The following is a 23,325-nucleotide window of genomic DNA, read 5'->3' on the forward strand; positions in this document are numbered from 1 at the left end:
TTATAAAACAAGTTAAAAATAATCTAAATAAATGCATTTGTGAATTTTTCGAGTTTGGGTGAAAATGAGGATGATAACTGTGGTGCACTGGGGAAAACTGATTGAGAACCACTGCAATATACCTATATTTTGATTTTGACACAAATAGATTTTGTTTCAGAGGTATTCATTATTTCTGTCACAAAAATATTACCGTATCATGTATATCTAAAATAGTTTCTTTGTTTCTGTGTGGTTTGTATTCTTTCTTTATTTATTTTTGCCAGCATTCATAAAATTTTGTCTGCCACATGCTTTGAAAATTGTATAAAGATTAAGATAAGCATTTACTCTCTTCCCCTTCCTGTACTTAATTCTGATGTGAAATTTTAATTTTTTTAAAACAAATCTTTTATCTTTTGAAATTTCTGAAGGCAAAATGTGGGAGGATAATTTTTGTTAATCACATGAATTATTTTAATATTTTTAAAAAATTAGCTAAGTTATACTTATTGACCAATAGAACGAAGGACGTTCCTTGGTCCCTCGTTCTATTGGTCAATGAAATGCGAAAGGAGTAGAAAATTCCGGTACATTCGGCATTCTTTTCCTCCCACCCAAATACTACACACGTTTGAATTTCTATCAATATCTTAATAATTTGCATTCTCGTTCCGCTTGGTTAGTTCACATTCGTGTTTATTATGATCGTTATGCTTATATTATGAGCATATGTATGAATGTTTATAATAACATAGTTGCAGTAACTGCTGAAGTATAGTAAACTTTCAAAAATGGTTGTGTTTTGACACAGATTAGCTTTCTAAGGAATAATCTTCGGAATGGCTTAAATAAAGAGAAAGTAAACGAATAGTCAAAATAATTTTGTTTTTTTTTTGGCCATTACATTATACAGTACGAAGACTGAGGAGTTCTCCCCTTTCTCCGCAAAATCTTGAATATTGAAAATGTTATAGTTCGCTGCAAAACAAGCAACGGACCTTTTTATTTTGTCACTGTCCAATCTGGATTTAATAGGACTAAAAGTTCTGCGGTCTACCAACCCAAGCGATGAATGATTCTATTCCGGAAATTTAACGCCGTCTGTTGAAAATTAGAATGAGAAACACGCCAGTTATTTAGTTCTTTATTCTCCCAATACCGGCAGCTGTTGGTTCCGATTGTGTAATACCATATAGGGAAGAGTTACGGTGCACGTATTGCACAATAATGTTTGCGATATTTTGCAGAGATAATTAATTTTGATGTTCTGTCTGAGATTTGTTTATGAACACTTAAGAGTTTTACTGTGCTTGCTAAGCAGAATATTTTTCAGTTCTATTGGTTTATTTTTATATGATGTGCATATCAAAATGTCAAAAGCATTTATTTAGCGGAACAATTTAAAGAGCGGCTACAGTCTACCCCCCTTCTCCGCTCCTCTTTTTCAAGTTACGCTCGACTGTCCGAATATTTGGCAATTTCCAAGTATGCGGGTTAGTTAAGCTTTTACTGTTAAAAGATGACTGCCTGAAGCAAATTTCTGTCTTTTGATTTCAGAAATGTTCCTCTTTTTTACTTAAATTACTTTGCTTGCAATATCTGTTAATGGAAAACTGATATACATGAAAATTTAGAAAATGTTCAGAATTTAGATTTAAATTATTTAAATATCAATATGAGTGCAAACATAAATTGTATTTATTATTAGGTTCCAAGCGAATACAATAAATATGCCTCATTATTATTTATTTTCTCTATTTTGAACTGAAATTTCATCATTAAATCTTGTAATATAGTTTAGTTCTGCATAGTTTTTTTTTCCCCCTCTCATTGTAAACTACTTCTGTAAATTGAACTGTTATTTAAAATTAAAAAAAAAAAAAAAGTAATTATTTTCCATGGTTGAGGTAATGCTTATTCTCTCTTAATAAATACTGCATTTCTCATATTTTAAATTACAAGTGTAATTTTTAAGGTTATGCAGTTGTGTATAATGTAATTAGACAGGTGCTTATTTTTTTTCCCTAAAATGTGCTTGAAAAGGGCTTATAGGTGCTTATTTTTTTAACTAAAATGTGGCTATGAACCCTGATACAATAATTAATAAATGCAATAATTGTTGCATAGAAATTTAATACAGAATTTTTTTTAACTAGCTGAGATTGCGGTATTTTATCTTTTATTAAGGCACAGATAGCATAGCTTCTAAGAATGTGATAAAATAAATAATCTTGACATTTCTTAAACATAATGAATTTCTAAAAGTTGTAAAAATACTGTTCCTTGCCCATAAAGGGATTTTTCACTCCACTAACACACATATGCTTATCTGTAATAGCTTCAGAATTGATGTAATTTTAATGAAATAGTAAGTTAAATTGATTTCAGTTTCTTTCATTTTGACTTCTTGAATTTTGATTCTAATATAACCAAATCAAATTGACTGCACAATTAAATTCCGTTTTTATTATTATTATTGTTATTACAGTCAAAAGTCGTTAATTCGGACACCCATAATCCGGAATGATCTATAATCCGGACCTCAGAGCTACAAACTTTCTGCGCATGCATCGCGTTGACACATGCGCGTAAGACATTTGCGGGTGCACAAAATACGTTTACGAATGCGCGTTTAATGTACAACGGACGGTATAAGCTAAGCAAAAATTATCTAATTATCTATTTCAGTTAATGTTGCAGATTGTGTTGTTCCTTAATCTTCGAATTGGATCCAGCTTATTATTTTTTGCAGACTGTTAGAGCAATTTTATAAAAGTAAGCTTGAACTTTCGATTATGTCAAATAGAATTTCTGATTTATATTTACTAATATGTAACGGATCTACAAAGCGAAAGTATGTTTCGGAGTCCATTAAACAAAAAGTGGAATTGCTGGAAAAAATGGATAAAGGCATATCCTTTGTTTATCTAAACTTTCTTAAACGCCGCGGCGCGCAATGAATTGGAAGTTGATCTGTCAGCACTATCCTTATCTTCAGGGCAGATGTTTTTATTTTATTTGGCTTATAATTGCTTACTAAATGTAGTAGTATTTCATTTCGATGTACTCCGTCTTTGATATGATTTAAATCAAATGCCTCGTCATTATAATTCGCTTCCGATAGCAAAGAAAGTAACAGAGGTTATTGAAAACGAAAAAATTTCGATTAACAAATTAGTCGGTATTCTCGACACAGCAATTATAGGACTTGAACAGCGGAACTTTGTAACTGAACAAGAAATTATGTCTGTTTATAAAATTAAAGAGAATGTATTATCACATAAAAAACGAAGCAACTTAAACAACTTGCGTTGAAAGAAATGTTTAATAAAGTAAACAAATAAATAATAAGCCTCTTTTTTTTTTTTTATTTTGACACACTTTAGATCATAATTGTTCTTTATTTTGTAAATTACGGTTTCATATTTTTAATTTTATAATTTCTGTATGCTATTTTACCAGATTTAAACTGATGATCGATAACCCGGAATCGCCGAAGTCCCGACGAGTCCGGATTAACGACTTTTGACTGTATATATTTTTTTTTTTTTTGCATATAACAGTATTTTTGTAGAAGTACATGTAAAAAGTATCAAATACTAATTTTTTTTAAAGTAATATATGTGTTTATTTCAGGATTGAGTCGAGGAATGTATTGCGTGGAGTGCGAAAAAATAAGAGATTTGAACTTCAAATGAAAAATAGAAATGTTTGATATTTTTCTGTTGTCTTTTGACACTGCTAGCATGTATATGCACACATATTGTATGTACAATAAAGTTTATGGTAATTTGTTTCACTGTGCCACCAAGCAACGTAATGGTTTTATAACTTTGTTTCTGTAAATGTTTTAAAATAAAAGTAAAAATATATGTATTTGTTTTCACTTCATTGGAAGAAGAAATATTCTGATATTACTTATGAAATTGATAAACCTAATCCTTTAACTAAAAAGAAATCAGAAATTGTTCATTCAACCAGAGTAAGACCTTTTAATCCGGCAAGTGAATTTAAATTAACTGTAAAAGATTAAATTAGCAACGTAAATTGTTTTAATTCCATGGTATATTGGCAGAAATATAAGTTTTGTTGAATATCTTTTATTATCAAAGGTAAGAACATAAAATTGTTTAATATACCCAAAGTTTTTATATAATCTTTATGTGGCTGTAATAATGAAAGCTAGTTTAACACAGTATAATAGAAGTAAGTATGGTAGAACTTTAATTATCCAAGGTAGTTTGGACCATATCAATTTCAGATAATCAAAAAATTAGTTAAGAAAGAGGTTAAATTTGAAATCTTCTTCTTCTTTTTTCTTTCTTTCTTTCTGTGGGAGAAAGGTTAAGATTTTTTTAAAATTGTGTAAATTCTTTAATTTGAACTTCTAAAACTGAAATAAATAAACTCCATCAAAATTTATACAAATTGTGAAATTTTGCCAAAAATCTTATATGCATGTTTACAAAATATAAATTTAAAAAAAAAAAAAATTTTATATCTTCAACAAACCTCTGTACACATGTAAGGATCTTAAGTTTTACTAACGTTTATTTTATTTTAAATCTTTACTATCACTTCTTATTTTCTACTTCCGGCCAGAATTATAAGCGTGAGGGATTTTATGCAAAGTTTATCTGGCGAACGCCAAGTACTTAAGTGTGGCCTTTTTGCCAAGCGGAAGAGAGGAAGCAGTGAGTCAACGCAGGCCGCTTACCTTAGAAGTTACGCAGTTGCTGTTCGCCTTCCAGGCCAGAGGTTTTAATCCTCTTGATAAATTAAACGTATTGTAGTGTTCACAGTCTCTGTGCTACATACGCTTCCTGTTATTATAAGGCCAATCTTCCACGTGTATTATTCTAAAGTTAAATTAGAGTTTAGTTTTATTTTTATACTTTTTTTTACATTAGACCCCGAGTGGAGGGTCAGTGTATTCCGAAGTACGGAAGTTATTGTATATAGAGAAAAATAAAGGGTTTTGTATACCCTTCGTCTGTATCCTGTCTACTTACCACAATTAGTGAACATAGCTTTAGTAAGCTCTCTGTTCTGAGTCAGGTCCTTGTATGTTCCCGAAGAAGGTTAGAAGAAACATTGAACCTGATAGTGGCGCCCAACGAAGAAGAATAACCATGGCTGAGTTTCAAGAAGAACCTGTGCTGCCTGCAGAAACGGCTCAGAATCCAGAAATGCCAGCTGCCGCCCTGGAAGGATTTGGGTACATCGTCCAGACCATGCGCGCTTCGATGAAACCAGAAGCAACATTTAACGGAAACTCACCGGTAACCAGTTTTTTGGAAAAATTGGATGACCACTTCATGCTCTACCCCGTGCACGAGTTTCAAAAAGTTACCTTAGCTACCAGCGCTTTGAGGGGCCAAGCGCTTAACTGGTTCAAATGTATAGGCAGAAGTCTCTTGGGTCAAGCAGGAAGTCCCACCTATACTTACGAGAATTTCAAGACTGCCCTACTAAAAGCCTTCCCTGTTGTAAGGGATCGTGCGAAATTAGAAACAGAACTTTTCAGTATATATCAACAAAGAATGGAAAACCTCTCGAGCTTTATTTTAAGAAAAATTCACGTTTTCAAGCTCTTGTATGGAAACCGTCCGGATCCTGAAATAATTCAAGTGATTTTGCCGAGGTTACTACCCCAAGTGCAAGACTTTATTGAATTAAGAAATCCGACTACACTGGAAAAGTTATTTGAGCTAGCAATCCAGTTTGAAAGTAGAAGAACGGCGGACGTCGAAAGAAGACGCCAATATCAACAGCGAAACCAATTTGGTACGCCAAGACTACAGCAAACTCAAGCATACGGCTACGGAGAAAAAGCGAATCAGTGGGCAAGGAAACCCGAGCATTCAAAAACAGTCGGCGAACGTCGACAGTTCAATAGCAACCCAGGAAAAAAGTCTCAAGGCCAGTGGAAAAAGAAGGAAAGCACAGAAAGGAAAAATAATTTAAACTAAAACGGATTTCTGCGGACGAGAGGGTGCGGAAATCCGAAGGCCACGAAAACCCATCTTCCTACAAGTTAAATACAGTAATGGTGAAAAGTTTGACTCTTCCGAAGATTGAAGTCTTGGTGAATAATATCCCGGCCACCGCACTCCTGGATACCGGCGCGCAGTGTTCCTGTGTGGCAGAAGTCTTTTTTAGAAAGTATTTTCGCAAATACCGCATATATAATGCGGACAATACGACAGTATTAGCGGCGCAAGGAGAACAATGTAAGTGCGTAGGTAAAGTACCTTTGTATATCCGTATCAAGGACGAACAAGTAAAGGTGATGTTTTTTATAGTAAAGAATTTGCAAGCACATTTGATCTTAGGAATAGACTTTCTTTCAGGCGCACAAGCTACACTGGATTTTAATGAAGCGTCCCTTAAGCTGACAATGAAACCAGTGCGTGTAGAAAAGGTTGAACCGCCAAGGTTAAATCTTGACCACGTGCCTAATGACGAGCAAGATAGAATCCGACAAGTGGTAAGTGAATTTGCTTCGTTATTTAGTGATATTCCAGGATTTACTCAGGTTACTAACCATAGTATTGACACCGGAGATGCATTGCCAGTTCGTCAAAAACCATACCGGTATGATAAGAATAAGAAAAAAATTATAGAATGGCATATTACCGATATGCTACGTAAAAAGATCATAACGCCCATCTCAAGTAGTTATGCTAGCCCGGTGGTTTTATGTAAGAAAAATAATGATTATCCTTTGGAGCATCCAAAAAGGTGGAGATTCGCTATTGATTACCGTAAATTAAATTCCATAACGAAATATCCGGTATATCCGTTGCCGATCATAGAAGAAATTTTAAGGAACATAAAATCAACCAAATTTATGACGACTTTAGACTTAACGACTGGTTATTTTCAAATAGTGGTGAGTCCTGAGGACGTGCCTAAGACTGCTTTTATAACCAAGTCTGGTACTTATGCATTTTTGCGTATGCCGTTTGGCCTTTCAGGGGCCCCAGCAACATTTCAGCGATGCATGGACATTGTGTTAAGACCTGTTCTTGGAAAGTCCACATTTATCTATTTAGACGATATCATTATTACTAGTGATAATCTAGACCAACATGTACAGGATTTAAGACAGGTGTTTTCTTTATTAAATGAGGCCGGTCTAAAAGTTAATGTCGAAAAGTGCAAATTTGCAGCCCGAGTTAAAATATTTAGGTTACAAAATATCTCAAAAAGGGATCGAGACAGATGAATCAAAAATAATCGCTGTACAAAAGTATCCGACTCCAAACACGGCAAAGAAGCTCTCTTCTTTTCTAGGACTTTGTTCATATTATAGGTCCTTTATAAAAGATTTTGCGGCTATCGCTGAGCCATTGTTAAAATTAAAAAGGAAAAAGGCAAGATTCTCGTGGACGGCCGAAGCCAATAGTGCTTTCGAAAAATTAAAACAAGCATTAACGCAAGCCTCTGTGTTAAAATTTCCTGAAAAGGATGAAAATTTAGAAATTTCAGCGGATGCTTCGGATTATGCGGTAGGAGCGGTACTTTCGCAAAATCAGCAGCCCGTGGCATTTTTTAGCCGAACTTTAAATCAAACACAAAGAAACTATTCCACGACCGAGAGAGAGGCACTTGCAGTTCTGTTAGCAGTGCAAAAGTTCCGAGTATATTTTGGAAAGGCGCCGATAACAGTATATTCTGATCATGCGGCGGTAACTAGATTGTACTAAGGGAAAAATTTATCCCCAAGGTTAATAAGATGGGCACTCAAGCTGCAAGAATATAATTTGGTAATCAAGCATACCCCCGGAAAGGAAAATATCGTAGCAGATGCCCTATCACGAATTAAATTAGACGAACAGGGTAATACTGTAAAAGTTGCAATGCTTACAGCGTGTACAATAAATTCCCGAGAAACTGTAATAACAGAACTGGGTAAGGATCCTGAGTTTGGAAGTATTTATGAGTATTTGAAGGATCCTGAAAATTTTAGCCACCAAGATATTGTGGCGATAAGAAATAGGGCGGCCCATTACGAACTAATAGATGGTCTATTATTCTACACAAAAACTACGAATTCCAACAACGAATTTCGACCTGTTATCCCAGCTAGTCTTAAATTAAATATCCTGCATGAGCTCCATGACAGCCCTTTAGTTTCTCATGCTGGTATTCGAAAAACTATCCAACGCGTACGCGAGGCAGTCTACTTTCCTGAACTGCAAAAGTTAACAATGGCGTATGTCCAGTCCTGCCCAACATGTCAAGCCGTTAATTATATTAATTTCCGCCCGGCCGGGTTTCTAAATAGTATTAAATCCGAATTTCCAAATGAAATAATTGGCATCGATTTATTGGGCCCTTTCCCAAAAAGTCAGTTAAATAAAAGTCGCTATCTCCTTGTTATGGTTGATCATTTTAGTAAATGGACCGAAATTGTTCCCTTAAAACGAGCCTCCGCGAAATTGGTTACCGATTCTATTTTAAATAAATATATTTTAAAATACGGGGCGCCCCTAAAAGTTATATCGAATAATGGTCCTCAATTTGTAAGTAATATATTTGAAGACATGTGCCAAAAACTGGGCATACGTCATTTAAAAATGGTCCCGTATCGGCCGCAATCAAATATAGCGGAACGGGTCAACAGAAATATAGTGAAAATTATCCGTAGTTATGTTAAAAATTTTCATAAAAGCTGGGATAACTATGTCAATGAATTTGCTTTCGCCCTTAGGACCGCAAAACATGATACAACGGGCAAAACTCCTGCTGAGTTATTTCTAGGCAGAAAGGTTATAACACCGTTAGATAAACTATTTTATGTGCAACAAAGAGCCCCAGAATTTAAAATGGGTGATATAGAAAAACTAATAAAAGAAGCAAAAAAGAATACGGAAGTAGCACAAAGAAAACAAATTATATTATGATTTGAAATGACGGGGAGTAACTTATAAAGTAGGGGATGAAGTTTTAAAAATTAAGCATTCACTTTCTTCAGCACCAGAAGATAAAACTGCCAAATTTTTTCCACGATTTGAAGGACCATATGTTATAGAAAAAATAACTCATGCTGTTGTAGTGTTAAAAGCCAGAAATGGTGAAACCTGTTCCGGAAACATTGATCAAATCAAGCCCTACTTCGATCGTAATAAAATGCAAATCTTTTCAGATCTTTTGCAGGATCCGGCACGGCAGACACCGCAGGTACAAGTTCCAGAGGTGAAAAAACGACAAGTACAAGGGCAAGCCAATGAGAGACAGAAGCAAGTGAAAAGAAAATTGCCCCGCGGAAAAATGGAAGGTAACAAGAAAAAGAAGCCGTTCCACCATCCAGAAAACAGAGTTCACGAACACCCCCAGAATGAAGAAGGGAGAAGGACGACATATGTGAAGAGGACCAGGAGAAATGACGGCAACTATAACCCGGCTTTAAAACGGAAGATCTACTCATCCGACAGAACTCTCCGCAGCAAAAGTCGCCGAACTGCGGAAGGGCCATCAGCGGCGGAGGAAAAAGTACAAGAAAAATTTGAACGGCCAACAACGAGGTCCAAGCAGAATCACGACAGAAGTTTCCCGGTTCCGCCAAGACCAGCTGCCATTAAACGGCAAAGACCACAAGCAGAGGAGAAAAGGAAAGTATTCAAGGGTGGGCGTACTGGTGAGAAAAGGAAGCTTCCAGAGGAAAGCACTGAAGGGCGAGCCCGTACAAGAAGGAGGATAAACCAAGCTACTATTTGCAGTACCTTTAAAGACTGGGCCCAGAAAAGGATGTCCGAATATTACAAAGATAAGTAAAATTTTATGTTACTTTGCAAACTTAAGTTAATCTTTCATTCTTACTGCAAGTGGCAGATTTCAAGAAGTTTTACCTCATGCGAGGTCTACCTTTATCGCCAAAAGGGCGAGAAATGAGTTGTGACCGATTTTCGTATTATGTTTTTAAATTACTCGTGCGTAAAACTAAAGTTGATGTATAATAGCGTTGTGTAAAGACTTAAATATTGTAAAAAGTTATTGTATAAATTTTATTTAAAACATTCTAGCAAGAAAGAAGTTTTAGTCTGAAAGACTTTTTGAAATGTAGTATTATTTCAATGTAGAAAGAATTGGCACTTGCTTTGAAAAGAATAGAAGTTAACAATGTACTACTAATGTATGTTTTCAAATGTGTAAAATTGACGGCATGTTGATATGTTCTTATATACAATGTGAACTGTTATTTTAAATGTTAAGAAATACCGTGATATGGTAAAAGTGAAAGTAATGTTAAAAATTTGTTATTCGTGTGACTGTAAAGATTAAATCATGGCGAATATGTGGTAAAGGTTGAATGATGTAGTTAGGCTCTCTGACGCTACACTTTAGAGTTAGCCACTTTTAGAATAGTACCTCAGGGTTTAGAGTTGAAAGTAGGGTGTGTTAAGAGGTCTCGTTATGTTGAATTTTAACACGTTAGTGTTTTGATTGTAGGAGGAAGTGTGGCACACGTAGACAGAAACACATTCGTGTTTGGTGTTTTTTTACAACAGATGTCAGAGAGCACGGGGAGAGATAATTAAAATAGTCATGAATGAAATAAGAATGTTAAGAGAAGTATATTCTATATATTATTTGCATGTCATTGTGTAACATTTCATTAAACTAGTTTTCCTTCCAGATCTCTGGAAGGAAACAGAATTGAATAAAGCTCCTGTTTAGATGCAGTACAGATGAAAAAAAGATTGTTGTATATCCTGGGAGCTGCTATTGTAACAAATTTCTTTCTTTTAAATTTTCTAGTTTCTAGAGAAGTTATGGTTGTAAAAGGTTGGCCTCGCGTTAGATTCTAGAGCTAAAAGTTTTCAACAAAGTCGTTTTAGACCTCAGTTTCAAACTAATTAACTCTGGCGGGAAGTATGTAAGGATCTTAAGTTTTACTAACGTTTATTTTATTTTAAATCTTTACTATCACTTCTTATTTTCTACTTCCGGCCAGAATTATAAGCGTGAGGGATTTTATGCAAAGTTTGTCTGGCGAACGCCAAGTATTTAAGTGTGGCCTTTTTGCCAAGCGAAAGAGAGGAAGCAGTGAGTTCGAAGCAGGCCGCTTACCTTAGAAGTTACGCAGTTGCTGTTCGCCTTCCAGGCCAGAGGTTTTAATCCTCTTGATAAATTAAACGTATTGTAGTGTTCACAGTCTCTGTGCTACATACGCTTCCTGTTATTATAAGGCCAATCTTCCACGTGTATTATTCTAAAGTTAAATTAGAGTTTAGTTTTATTTTTATACTTTTTTTACGTTAGACCCCGAGTGGAGGGTCAGTGTATTCCGAAGTACGGAAGTTATTGTATATAGAGAAAAATAAAGGGTTTTGTATACCCTTCGTCTGTATCCTGTCTACTTACCACAATTAGTGAACATAGCTTTAGTAAGCTCTCTGTTCCGAGTCAGGTCCTTGTATGTTCCCGAAGAAGGTTAGAAGGAACATTGAACCTGATACACATAGGTAAGGGAGGTTATGTTTTTCATCCAAAATTTCAATAGTGAGTTTTCAGTAAATAAGCACAAATTAGTATACCCTATCATGTATATTTGTGTGAAAATTTTTTCTTTCACGATAACTCTTATACCAAACTTTAAAAAATTTCTGTATTTAAGCTTTCTGCATTGATATGAAACACAAACCCGGTTGTCTAGTTTTACCCAAATCTAATCTAACGGCCTTAGATTTGATTTTGGGTAAAATTTGACAGCCGGAAACTTTAATTGAAGCTCTTAAGTTTTGGCAACAATCAATGTAACACATAGTTGCATATATAAACCGTAACATGTTGTTTGGCATTTTTTATTCGCACCTATATATTATAGGGAATACCTGCAGATGGAAATAAATTTAGATTTATTTATGCTACAGGAAATATCTGCAAAAATTAAATCATGGCATTCATTTCAAAGTATTTATTTTAAATATGCTACAAACACTTAATTTCTTTAATCAGAAGCCAGTTCAATTATATGTTACTCAAATGCCCACAAAATTAAAATTTTAATAAAATATAAAACAGTAAACATTTGATTATGTTACAATAAATTTAGGAAAACCAGTTTTGGCACATGGCCATACCTAATAAAATATTATCCAAGATTTCATGTTACAGATATACTAGGAACTAGATTGTTTACAAACAATCAGTTGGAAGTGATATTTTACATAAAGCTGTGCTATTTAAAATATTGAATTGACAAGAGGTCATGTGCTGTAACTGTATCAGCTGTTGCTTGATTTTGCTAAACATTAAACTAAACTTCCACATGAGAAACATTAGGAAGCTGCTTTTGCTTATGGCTCAGCTGATTTTGCACCTGCTATCACTTTCTGTGAATTTTATTTTACATTGTGCTGGATAAAAGGAATTTAAAAAAACATAGAAAAGTATGAAACTCCAAAGATTGTTGAAAAAGAACAAATAGATCACAGTATCTCACAATATATACGTATTTAACAACAACAGCAAACAAACAAAACATTCTCGCTAAAACCAGGGTTCGTAGCAGTCCTTACAAGTGCTTATAAGTCCTTATATTAGAAAATGAAATATAAAGGGCCTTATAGGTGCTTACTTTTTCTTTAAAGCCCTTATTTTTTTGTTTTTAGTGCTTATTTTTTGCTTTTAGTGCTTTTTTTTAAATGCTTTTTTTAATGAATGCGCATTTTTTTCCCGTACCAAAGCCGAAACTAAATTAACAACTTTTCTTCCTTACGAATGCAGCGTCAGATGGTGAATCATACTCCCAGAAATTGCTTTCCCCCCTTTCTCTGCATTAACATAACCTATAGTGTGCACGAGAGTACAGACGGTGCACGTCGTTCAATTGGTCAAAGAATTGCGAAAACGGTAGAAAATTCCGGTACATTCAGTATTCTTTTTCCTCCCACCCAAATACTACACACGTTTGAATTTCTATCAAGATTTTAATAATTTGCATTCTCGTTCCACGTGGTCAGTTCATATTCGTGTTTATTATGATCATTATGCTTATATTATGAGTATATGTATGAATATTTATAATAATATAGTTGCGGTAACTTCTGAAGTATAGATAAACTTCTAAAACTGGGTGTGTTTTTACACAGATTAGCTTTCTAAGGAATAATATTCGGAATGGCTTAAATAAAAGGAAAGTAATCAAATAATCCAAAAAAAAAAAAAAAACTTTTTTTTTTTTCTGTTTTTTTTTTTGGGGGGGGGGAATACATTATACAGTACAGAGCTGGGAAGTTCTCCCCTTTCTCCGCGAAATCTCTAATATTGAAGCAGCGGGTTTTTTTTTTTTTTTTTTGTCATTGTCCAATCTGGATTAAATAGGACTAAAAGTTTTGCGGTCTACCCAACCCAAGCGAAGATTGATTCTATTCCGGAAATTTAACGCAGTCTGTTGAAAATTAGAATCAAAAACACCCCAGATTAGTAAGTGTCTTTCTTTTTCTTTATTTTCCGAATACTGGCAGCGGTTGATTTCGATTGCGTAATAGAAGAATTACGCCACACATATTGCGCAATAACGGTTGCAGTATTTTGCAGAGATAATTAATTTTGATGTTCAGTCTCAGATTTGTTTATGAACACTTAAGAGTTTTACTGTGCTTTCTAAGCAGAATATTTGTTAGTTCCGTTGGTCTGTTTTTATATGATGCACATATCGAAGTGTCAAAATCATTTATTTAGCCGAGAAATCTAAAGAACGGCTACAATCTCCCCCACTCCTCTTTTTCCAGTTACTATCCGGAATATTTGGCAATTTCCGAGTATGCAGGTTAGTTAAGCTTTTACTGTTAAAGGATGACTGCATGAAGCAATTTCCTGTCTTCCGATTTCAGAAATGTGCCTCTTGTTTACTTAAATTACTTTGCTTGGAATATATGTTAAGGGAAAACTGTTATGCAATGAAAATTTAGAAAATGTTCAGAATTTTGATTTAAGTTAAATTATTTAAATATTAATATGAGTGGAAAAATAAGTTGTATTTATTATTAGGTGCCAAATGGCTTATTATATATTAATATGGCTTATTATTTATTTTCTGTATTTTGAACTGAAATTAACATTAAATCTTGTAATATAGTTTAGTTCTGCATAGTTTTTTTTTTTTTTTTTTTCTCGTAAACTAATTCTGTAAATTGAACTGTCATTTAAAATTAAAAAAAGAAGTTACTTGTTTTCCATAGTTGACATAATGCTCATTCTCTTAATAAATATTGCATTGCTCATATTTTAAATTACAAGTCTAATTTTTCTTTTAAGGGAATGCAGTTGTGTATAATGTAATTAGACAGGTGCTTATTTTTTCCTTAAAATGTGCTTGAAAAGTGCTTATAGGTGCTTATTTTTTAACTAAAATGTGGCTACGAACCCTGTAAAACTCTCCTTCAAAACTCATCACCACAATGGTTCACTCCAAATTGCCTGAAAGCCAATTGTAATCATACAGTACCAGCCCAGGCCTGCCAGTACACTACACAAGGGTTTGACACCCCTAGTATAATCAGGGCTCGTACGGTCCTTAAAAGTCCTTAATTTTTTCAAAAATGATTTTTGGTCCTTAATTTTGTCCAAAATGAATAAACGGTCCTTAATTTTGCTCATTTGACATTTCTAATGATTGCCATTCTAAGTGTGAATTACGATTTCTCATGAATATGGAATTAAAATTGCACGGCTCTTAACCAATCTGTTGGCGGATTTGCGTTGCAAACGATTAAAAAAAAAAAAAAAAATTAGCTACCCTAACGAAAGTATTGGTGTCTGATTGGCTATTCACCCAATCTTTCGAAACAGGTGTTATCCATAAATTTAGGGAGATTGTGACGAAAGCGTGAAGCCGGAAGTTCTTTAAGAGGCGAAAGTGATGATGAAGGTGCTCGAGAAAAAAAAAGGGGGGGGATTCTTAAAATATTTGCCAAAATTAGAGCAATTCCAACCTGGAAGGCCACAATCCTTTCGACGCCAATAGGAACGAGATGCCTGGAAAGTGCATTGTCAATAAACTGTGGCTTCATCAAGCTGATTACAAAGACTGGATATTGATTAATGGCAATTCTTAAATGTGGTCTTTGTCTGAAACAAATTGAAATTTCTAGAATGGGAGAGTCAGCGAGGAAAATTCACATGAAAATTAAGTTTCGTTTCATCATTTCAATTTGTTTTTACACGGTTTTACTTAGCTTAATTTCTGTGTTTGTTTCAATTAAGACATAAATTAATTTTTTATCACCTTCTACGGAGTTTATTCTCTTTTGCACATACTATATGTATGGGATATCGGATTTATGAGTTTATTTCTACAGAGGGTCTGTTATCGATTTTGCGGGAAATCTTTTGGCTCCATTTCGATTTTAGGTCGTCAAGGGTAAATTCGGTAACGCTAGCTGAGAAAAAGTGAAATACGTTTCGAAGCTTCAATAGACAATTAAGTATTTGGTTTAATCCTATGCTGTTCATAGTAATGCATTACTTTTGCTAATGGTAATACAATTATTAGTTGAAAATAACTAATTAAAAATTTTTTAATATTTTTAAAGCTGAAAACAACTAATTGAAACTAATTTTCCTGAATTAACTAGACGCAAAATTAAATTTCATGAATTACGAAAGTAATTGGGTAGAAGTTTAACTGAAAATATACATTCCGTATTATATATATATATGACTCGTCGGGACTTCGGCAATCCCAGATTTGAGATTTTTCCCGATATTAGATCATTTTAAATCTACTAAGATGGCACGTAGAAATTATAAAATTGAAAATATGAAATCGTGATTTGTGAAATAATGAAGCATTTATGATTTAAAGGGTATCAAAATTTACAAAAAAAAAGAGCTTAATATTTATTAGTTTACTTTATTAAACATTTCTTTCAATGTGAGTTGTTTGATTTGTTTTCTCTGCTAATACTTTAGACTAATACTAGACATATAATTTCTTGTTCAGTTATTTAGTTCCATTGTTCAAGTCCTGTAATTGCAGTGTCGAGAATTCCGAATAACTTGTCAATCAAAATTTTTTCTCATTCAGTAACCTCTCTGTTACTTTCTTCACTATCGGTAGCTGTATTTTCTGGATTTAGAACCATACTACAGATTTTGCCCTCCGTTAATTGATTGATGATTGGGGCATTGTCATTGCATTGAAAAACTTCTGTTTAACTTCCCTAAATTCTGCCGCCTGGTGCGGCCATGCGAGCTCTGGTGCTGGTTCTGGCTTTATGTGAATAACAAATCAGTTATTCTTAATTCAAATAGCACTAAATATAATTGTTTGTTTTATGAGTATTATTAACAAAATCTTTTTTTAGCATAAGGAAAGAAATTTCTGTTATATCTCCCCTTGTCAACATTTTAGCGTATTGAACTTAAATCTGTAATTGGATAATACTCTGTTATTTTGCGTCGCTGCATAAGTAATCACTCAAGTTGTCATCCGTTGATAAACATGTGGTGATGAAAGCAAAGTACAATAAATAATGATTCGCAATTTCGGCATCAAGGATATAAAATATTACTTGGTGTAAAATTAACAAATGTTTCGGTTTGAGATTATGCCAAGCAGATACGCAGCTATGGAGTCAAGTTACTAATCACACAAATTTATGCTAAAATAATTATTTCTTCAATAATGAGATATTTTATTTAGCGTCAAACTGAGATTAAGAATCGGGATTTCCAGCATGTTTTTTCATGATGAGGGAAAAAAATCTAATGCGCATGCGTAAAGCATACCCCTTCCCTCCAAAAAAAAGCACTAAAAAAATGGTTGGTGGTGGCTTTGAGGTCCGGATTTTAGATCATTCCAGATATTGGATGTCCGGATCTCAGACTGTACTGTATATGTATATATAGTAAAATATAGTAAAAAATGTATATTTTCAGTATACATTTCTTATTATATATATATCAAGCAAGGTAGTAATTACAATTTCCCTTGAAAAGCCAGTTTGGAAATTGAGTTGGGCTAATTTACCATTTTCCGCTTACTTTTTTTATCTGATTCTGTTTTTTAATGTTTTACATGTTTAATGGTTTGATTTTTTTTATGTATTAATTTTTTTTAAACGTGCTGAACGTTTTGGAGCAGCAGCTCTTGGTAACTTTTAGGCGAGCTTACTACAATTTATATATATATACATACATTATATACATATATATGTGATACTTAATTTTAGTGCAAAACATCTCTCCCTTCTCAACTGCAGAGTTTCTTCTAACAGTATCATGAATTTAGTCAAGTTAGAAGAACCATCTACTTCAGGAAAAGATGTAACTGCTAATTCAACATCAATAAGTGTAGAAAATAATAAAATCAATTCTTTTCTTTTCAAATCTGAAGTTACAGATGCAGAAATATTGTGGGCTTTTAAGTGCATCAAAAGCCATTATTTCTTTAAATCGTGCAATGATATTGGGCCGTTAATCACTAAAATGTTCCCGGATAGTTTCATTGCAAAACAGTTTTTATGTGGTGAAAAGAAATGTGCTTATATCTGTTATTTTGGACTTGGCCCTTATTTTAAAACTTTGGTACTAAAGCATTGTAAAAATGCTGAGTTTTTTACATTACTATTTGATGAGTCTCTTAATCTGACAAATCAAAAGAAGCAACTAGATATTCATGTGAGGTACTGGCATCACGAAAATAAGGTCAAAACTCAGTACCTTATTTCTGCTTTTATAGGGCATGCAACAAGTGAAATTATTATATCCAAATATTATGAATGTGTTTAAAACCTAGACTTGTCATAACTCTTACAAATATCGATGGATATTTGCAGTAAACTGGAAATTTTATGATTTATTGCAACAGGACTTGACAAAGGAATATAACATTCAATGCTTGACACTAGGGGCATGCGGTTTACACATTCTTAACAATGCTTTCAAGCATGAGATGTCATCCACTGGCTGGGACATTCCATCATTCTTATCCTCCTTATATTGGATTTTTAAAGATTCTCCTGCAAGACATGAAGATTTTTTAAGTATATCTGGCTTAAAAAAGCTACGTGTGAAGTTCTGCTTTTACCGATGGTTGCAAAATGTCCCAGCAGTTGAAAGAGCCATTGAAATATGGGATGACTTGCTACTGTACATTAAAAAAGTTGAAATGGGGAAGAAAAAAAAAATCATCGAAATCCTTCTCAAATATTTTGGAGGCAACTAAAGATAAAACATTTCTTATAAAATTAAATTTTTTTCTCTCTGTCGAAAATATTATTGCCTCTCCTTGAATATTATCAAAGTGATAAACCACTTATTCCCATTTTTGCTGAAGATATCTTAAAACTTGTAAATGATTGCCTTCGGCACTTTAAAATTTTGAAACTAGAATATTCAAAAATAACTAAAGCAAAAAATCTTTATAAATTTAATTTTAATGATCCAAATTGTTATAATGATAAAAGTAAAGTTTATTTGGGATTCATTACTGAGCAGTTAATGAATGATAAATGCCGCAAGAAGGACATTTCACAAGCTGAAAGTTTTGCATTGAAACAAGAAGGTCAACAATGTGTCTTAACAATGGTACAACACTTAATGTCTAAATGTCCAATAAATTATTCTCTTATTCGAAATGCATCTTGTATAGACCCGCATTTGATGGTTAAAAGTCCAGAAAAAGCCCAGAACAAAATGAAAAATGCGGAATAAACGTGTTTTACAAGATGATTGTGATGAAATTCTGCTGCAGTTTGGAGAGTTTCTAGACAAAGTAGTTAAGACAAATTTACATGAATTTTCTACTTTTGATCCTCTAAATCTTTCTCTTGACACATTTCTCACTTCTTATTTTCATGATTTTCACTATTCAAAAGTATGGAAAAAATAGTGAAAATGATTCTTATCTTGTCACATGGATAGGCCTCTGTGGAAAGGGGCTTTGTAAATAAAGCAATTGAAATTGAAAATTTAAGTGACTCATCATACATTTTTCAACGCACAGTATTTGATTACATAAAATTTTCTGGAGGTTGTTCTTAATATCAAAATTAATAAAGAAATGAGATCAGCAGCAGCTTCTGCAAGGTCTAAATGTATGCAGTATTTAGTAGAACAAAAATCTTTTAACTAAATCTAAAAATTCAAAGAGGAAAAGAAATATTATTGAAGAAATTGATTATATGAAGCAGAAGAAAAAATTTCTTCAAAGGGACATTAAAGATATTAATGAAGAAGAAGATGCTTTAGCAGATGAAGCTGAGACCAGCAGGAACATTGATTTGTTTATCAAAGCAAATGAACTTAGAAGAGTAGTTAAAGAAAAGGAAATAGACATAAATAAATTAGATGTTAAAATAGCTGAAAAGATTTCAGATTTTAAAAAAAGTACAAATGTTTTGTATCTTTTATTGTACAGTTTATTATTCTAGTATCTTTCAAAAAACCAAGGAAATAAATTGTATGTTTACAAATCAGTTATTTTAATCTGCAAAATATTCTTACATTGTGATTATAATAGTAGTTGACTGTGTTTAAATAAATATCAAATAAGTTAAATAATAATCATTAAATCTCTAAAATAGTGACTGTTATTAGTGTAAAATACACTTATACATGTTTTTCAAGAAATTATGTTCCTAATTTAATGTTATCTACTTCATAACTTGTAGGGAGTTAGTTTAATTTTCAAAATTGTTTTATGGTAAGTATTAAATTGAATTTAATAATATTGCATAAAACTTCTGTTAGTTTCTTAAAGTGAAATTACAAGCATGAAGTCGGTTGTATGGATAATTGCTTTATTCTATTCGTTTTTTTGTTTGCTGATAGGTCCTTAATTTTTTCTTTGATGGTCCTTAAAAGTCCTTAATTTTCATGTAAGGAAATGTGTACGAACCCTGTATAATGAAATCTATGATTTCTTTATTTTAATTATTGTTATTTACTATCGTTAAGAAATGAATAAAAGATTTAAGTTGCAAGCTAATAGCATAATCAGTAAACATAAAAAAAAAAAAAAAAGGTTTGTTAAAAATACACCATAATTTATTTAGCTTACAGATATGTGAATTACTCAATTTATAAAATAAATATAAACCCTTTTTTGAAAGGAACAAAAAATGTATTGTTTAATTTCAAGACAAATATGTAATAGGTAAACGTACAAAAAGAAACGGTGTTGATTTTATACTATATTTAGCGCACAAATGTGAATTGATAAAAAATTTACAAAAGAAATGAATAAAATAAAAGGAAAATAAATATAGACAATCCTTGAGTGCAAAAAAAAAAATGTATTGTCTAACTTTAAAACAAACATTTATATCGGAAATTTTATAAACAAATTTGTTCAGCCTTATATATAATTTATTATAAAAGATATATTTGCTGAATTCCCCCTTCCCTATTTGTCTATAATTTTCTTTCTTCCATCAACTCTAATTTTTTGGTAATAAGGTAATACTGTAAGGTATTTTCACTTTTCTTGCGAAATTCTTTTGGGGTATAACTGGAAAGCACGACTGGCTACCATCGGAATGTTCGGAGTTCAAATCCCGGCAAGGGCATCATTCGTGTTTTATATTGCCTTCTTTGACAAATCTAAAAACTCTACAATATGGCCGATGAAACTGATGGATAAAAGTCACCACAAATAAATATTAAAAAAAATCCTGATTTTTTTAAATCTGCATGTTGCTTAATTTCTATAAAATAAATCATAATAAAAAGTTTATTAGTTATCTGGACATGCCACAATTTTTCAACCAACCTTCAGTGCAAAATATTGACAAAAAGCCCTTGTTTAATTTATTTATTGAAATAAACTTTTTATGCATTTCTTGTTAAATTAATTTTGCAGACCATTAGTTGATTAGTTGCATAGCAACCGATAGCTATAGATTGTAATTATTATAAGATTGGATTACTTATTACACACCTGAAGGCTATCTATTGGGAGAAATTTTTTTGTGGAGGACTGTCTCCACAAAAAGGGAAACTGACTTGTATCCATGTCACACCTGAGGAAAACGTGAAAACTTCCAAGAAGCCAGCTTTTTTGCCAGAAATTGAAGGCTGAATAATAAAATTTGCTGAAAGTCTTTCATTGCATCCTGTATTTGATTCCTGAGACCAGAAAGATATGAATACTTTGATATTTGTTCTTGCATGAAACTAGTTTTTCCCCCAAAAAATTCAAGTATTTCTCTTGTGGAAGTTGAACCTTGAAAGTGGGCTGAATATCAATTTTTGTTTTGTCACGAGATATGGAAAGAACATTTATTAACTGTATGACAAAGAGTGCTTGAAAAAATGTTTTGCACAGTAATTTCCACAAGTATTGATTTTAAACATGCATTCAGTTACAAAATGTCTAAGAAAGTAATCAAGTTGGTAGAAACAACTTCTGTTCAGTGACTGTTGTGCAAGTAGCAAGGTATAACATTTTATTTAGCTTCTGTTGAGTAAAATGTCCAATTAATAAAATATTCACGGTATTTTAATTAATTAAATAAGGAGTTCTGTGCCTTTGCTGCAAAATCAGAACACTTTTTTCGACTTACTCAGTATGTTAATACTGATTTAGAACTCGGAGGCTAAAGAATTCCTCTTACTTTGGATATAAACAGTTCTTTATTTGCTTTCAAAATAAAGATGTGTGGAATAAGTTATTTTCCAAGATTGGAACATCACACCCTTAAGGTGGGCTGATGTTCCAGTCTTGAGTAAAAGACCCAGAGAAAAAGCATGTATGTTGTCTCAGAATTCCAGCCGAAAATGTTTTCCCCTTCTCATAATGGGCTATCAAATGCAATTCGACTCTTATTAGTTGACACATTTAATTAAAATAATGCTGCTTCCGATTACTTCTGTTAATTAAAATTGATTGTTGTTCCTGTTGCCTGAAATATATTTTGGCTGTCAAAGATTATGTAGACTGCACATCCCCCATTTTTCTTGCCTCAGGAAAATTCCGACATCAGAATTATCTAATGCGATAACAACAATGCATTATCGGTACAAGTTTTTATAAAAAAGTGCAAAATTTTCAGAGGGATATGAATGTAGTCGTTTTTTACGCTTTTAAACTGTATACAACTGTAATTATGATCAGAACTTTGACCATATTGCAAATTTGTATTAAATATGTACTGTGACCTCGAAATTTTAGTTTATGCTGTTTATGATTTAATATCCTAAAGCTAATGGTATAAAAAATGCATGTAAGAATTTCAGTTGTCTTATGAAACATAGTCTTTTTCTTTATAAAATGTTATGAAAGCGTTTTAAATTCTAAAAATGCATAACTTTAGCTAAAATTAATTAAACAAAATGTAAGATCCAAAAATCATTTTGATGTAACATGTGATTCTTGGAACACATGCAGAATTCTCAAATCGGTCAGAACGTGGAAATTATTTGACGGTTTGTTAATGCATTTAATTTAGGAATCTGGGTACTGACTAAATTTTACTCAAAAATCCTGAGAAACTGTAACATTTCAGAAAAATTTTGTGATCATAATTTTATAGAAATGAAATAAAAAGTTTTCATTTCATTTATTGAACTTGCATTTCTTTATAAGAAAATTTGCCATTATAATTTTTGATTAATTTAAAAATATCACCTTTTGTTTCAGTTTAATCATTAACCATGCAGTCAGTTACTAAATAAAATTACTCTAAACATTTATGAATATTATTGAAAAGAACTAATGCTAATTTCTTCTAAACTATACCGCAAATGGAAAACTAGTAAAGCTATTAAAATACTGCATAATTAGGAATTATTCCACTTTTCTAAGAAGATGTTTAAGAAGACATCTTAGGAAAAGTGGAATTATTAGGTCTATTCATGTTTTTTGCAAACCTACAATGTATATCTAAATAGTTGCTTGTGGAACTTTTCTTTATGTATTTTCTTATAAAAGGAAATATTACAGCCGATATTCGTTATAATGTCTATTCCTTAACACGTTGAACGCGGCGCCGGTGAACTTTCCGTGTGTCCGGCGTCTGTCCTTGGGGTCCGGCACTGGAATTTTCGTTTGGCTGGCGTCGGTCCGACGAACCGACAGCATTAAAGTTAAAAAATAAATATAGTCTCAATGAAATGTGATCAAATTTAGTTTTAATGAAATGTGTAAAAACATGCTAAACTAAAATACGGCTTAGCTCGCTGCCGGCTGAACGGAAAGGACAGCAAATTCCGCGGCGCGCTCAACGTGTTAAAACCCATAGTCGATACTTGTACTGACTAAACAATTTTTGCTATAATTTCTGTTAGATGGCTGAGGTCATCATAATGAGTGTCACTGGCATTAAAATTATAAAAAATATATTTTCCTCGATTTTTAATTACCTTATCACATCGAATAACATT

The 23,325-nt window shown here is 32.8% G+C and overlaps 2 protein-coding genes across 4 annotated transcripts in view; one reads left to right on the forward strand and one right to left on the reverse strand.

Moving 5' to 3' along the window:
- LOC118204987 (uncharacterized) overlaps positions 1–3,854 on the forward strand; it is a 109,607-nt gene extending 105,753 nt beyond the window's left edge. For all 3 annotated transcript variants that reach the window (XM_085815165.1, XM_085815164.1, XM_085815166.1), the window contains one exon: positions 3,619–3,854. In XM_085815165.1, the coding sequence (XP_085671291.1) occupies positions 3,619–3,697 (79 nt within the window). In that variant the 3' untranslated portion in view covers positions 3,698–3,854. The remainder of the gene's footprint in view (positions 1–3,618) is intronic.
- Positions 3,855–4,182: 328 nt separating this feature from the next.
- LOC118201763 (papilin-like) overlaps positions 4,183–23,325 on the reverse strand; it is a 143,615-nt gene continuing 124,472 nt past the window's right edge. The window contains exon 14 of the mRNA XM_085814358.1: positions 4,183–4,312. Coding sequence (XP_085670484.1) covers positions 4,272–4,312 — 41 coding nt within the window. The 3' untranslated portion in view covers positions 4,183–4,271. The remainder of the gene's footprint in view (positions 4,313–23,325) is intronic.

Source organism: Stegodyphus dumicola, chromosome 4 (genome assembly GCF_044657685.1).
Source record: "Stegodyphus dumicola isolate Sdum_Otavi_A_Nest chromosome 4, ASM4465768v1".
NCBI lineage: Eukaryota > Metazoa > Arthropoda > Arachnida > Araneae > Eresidae > Stegodyphus > Stegodyphus dumicola.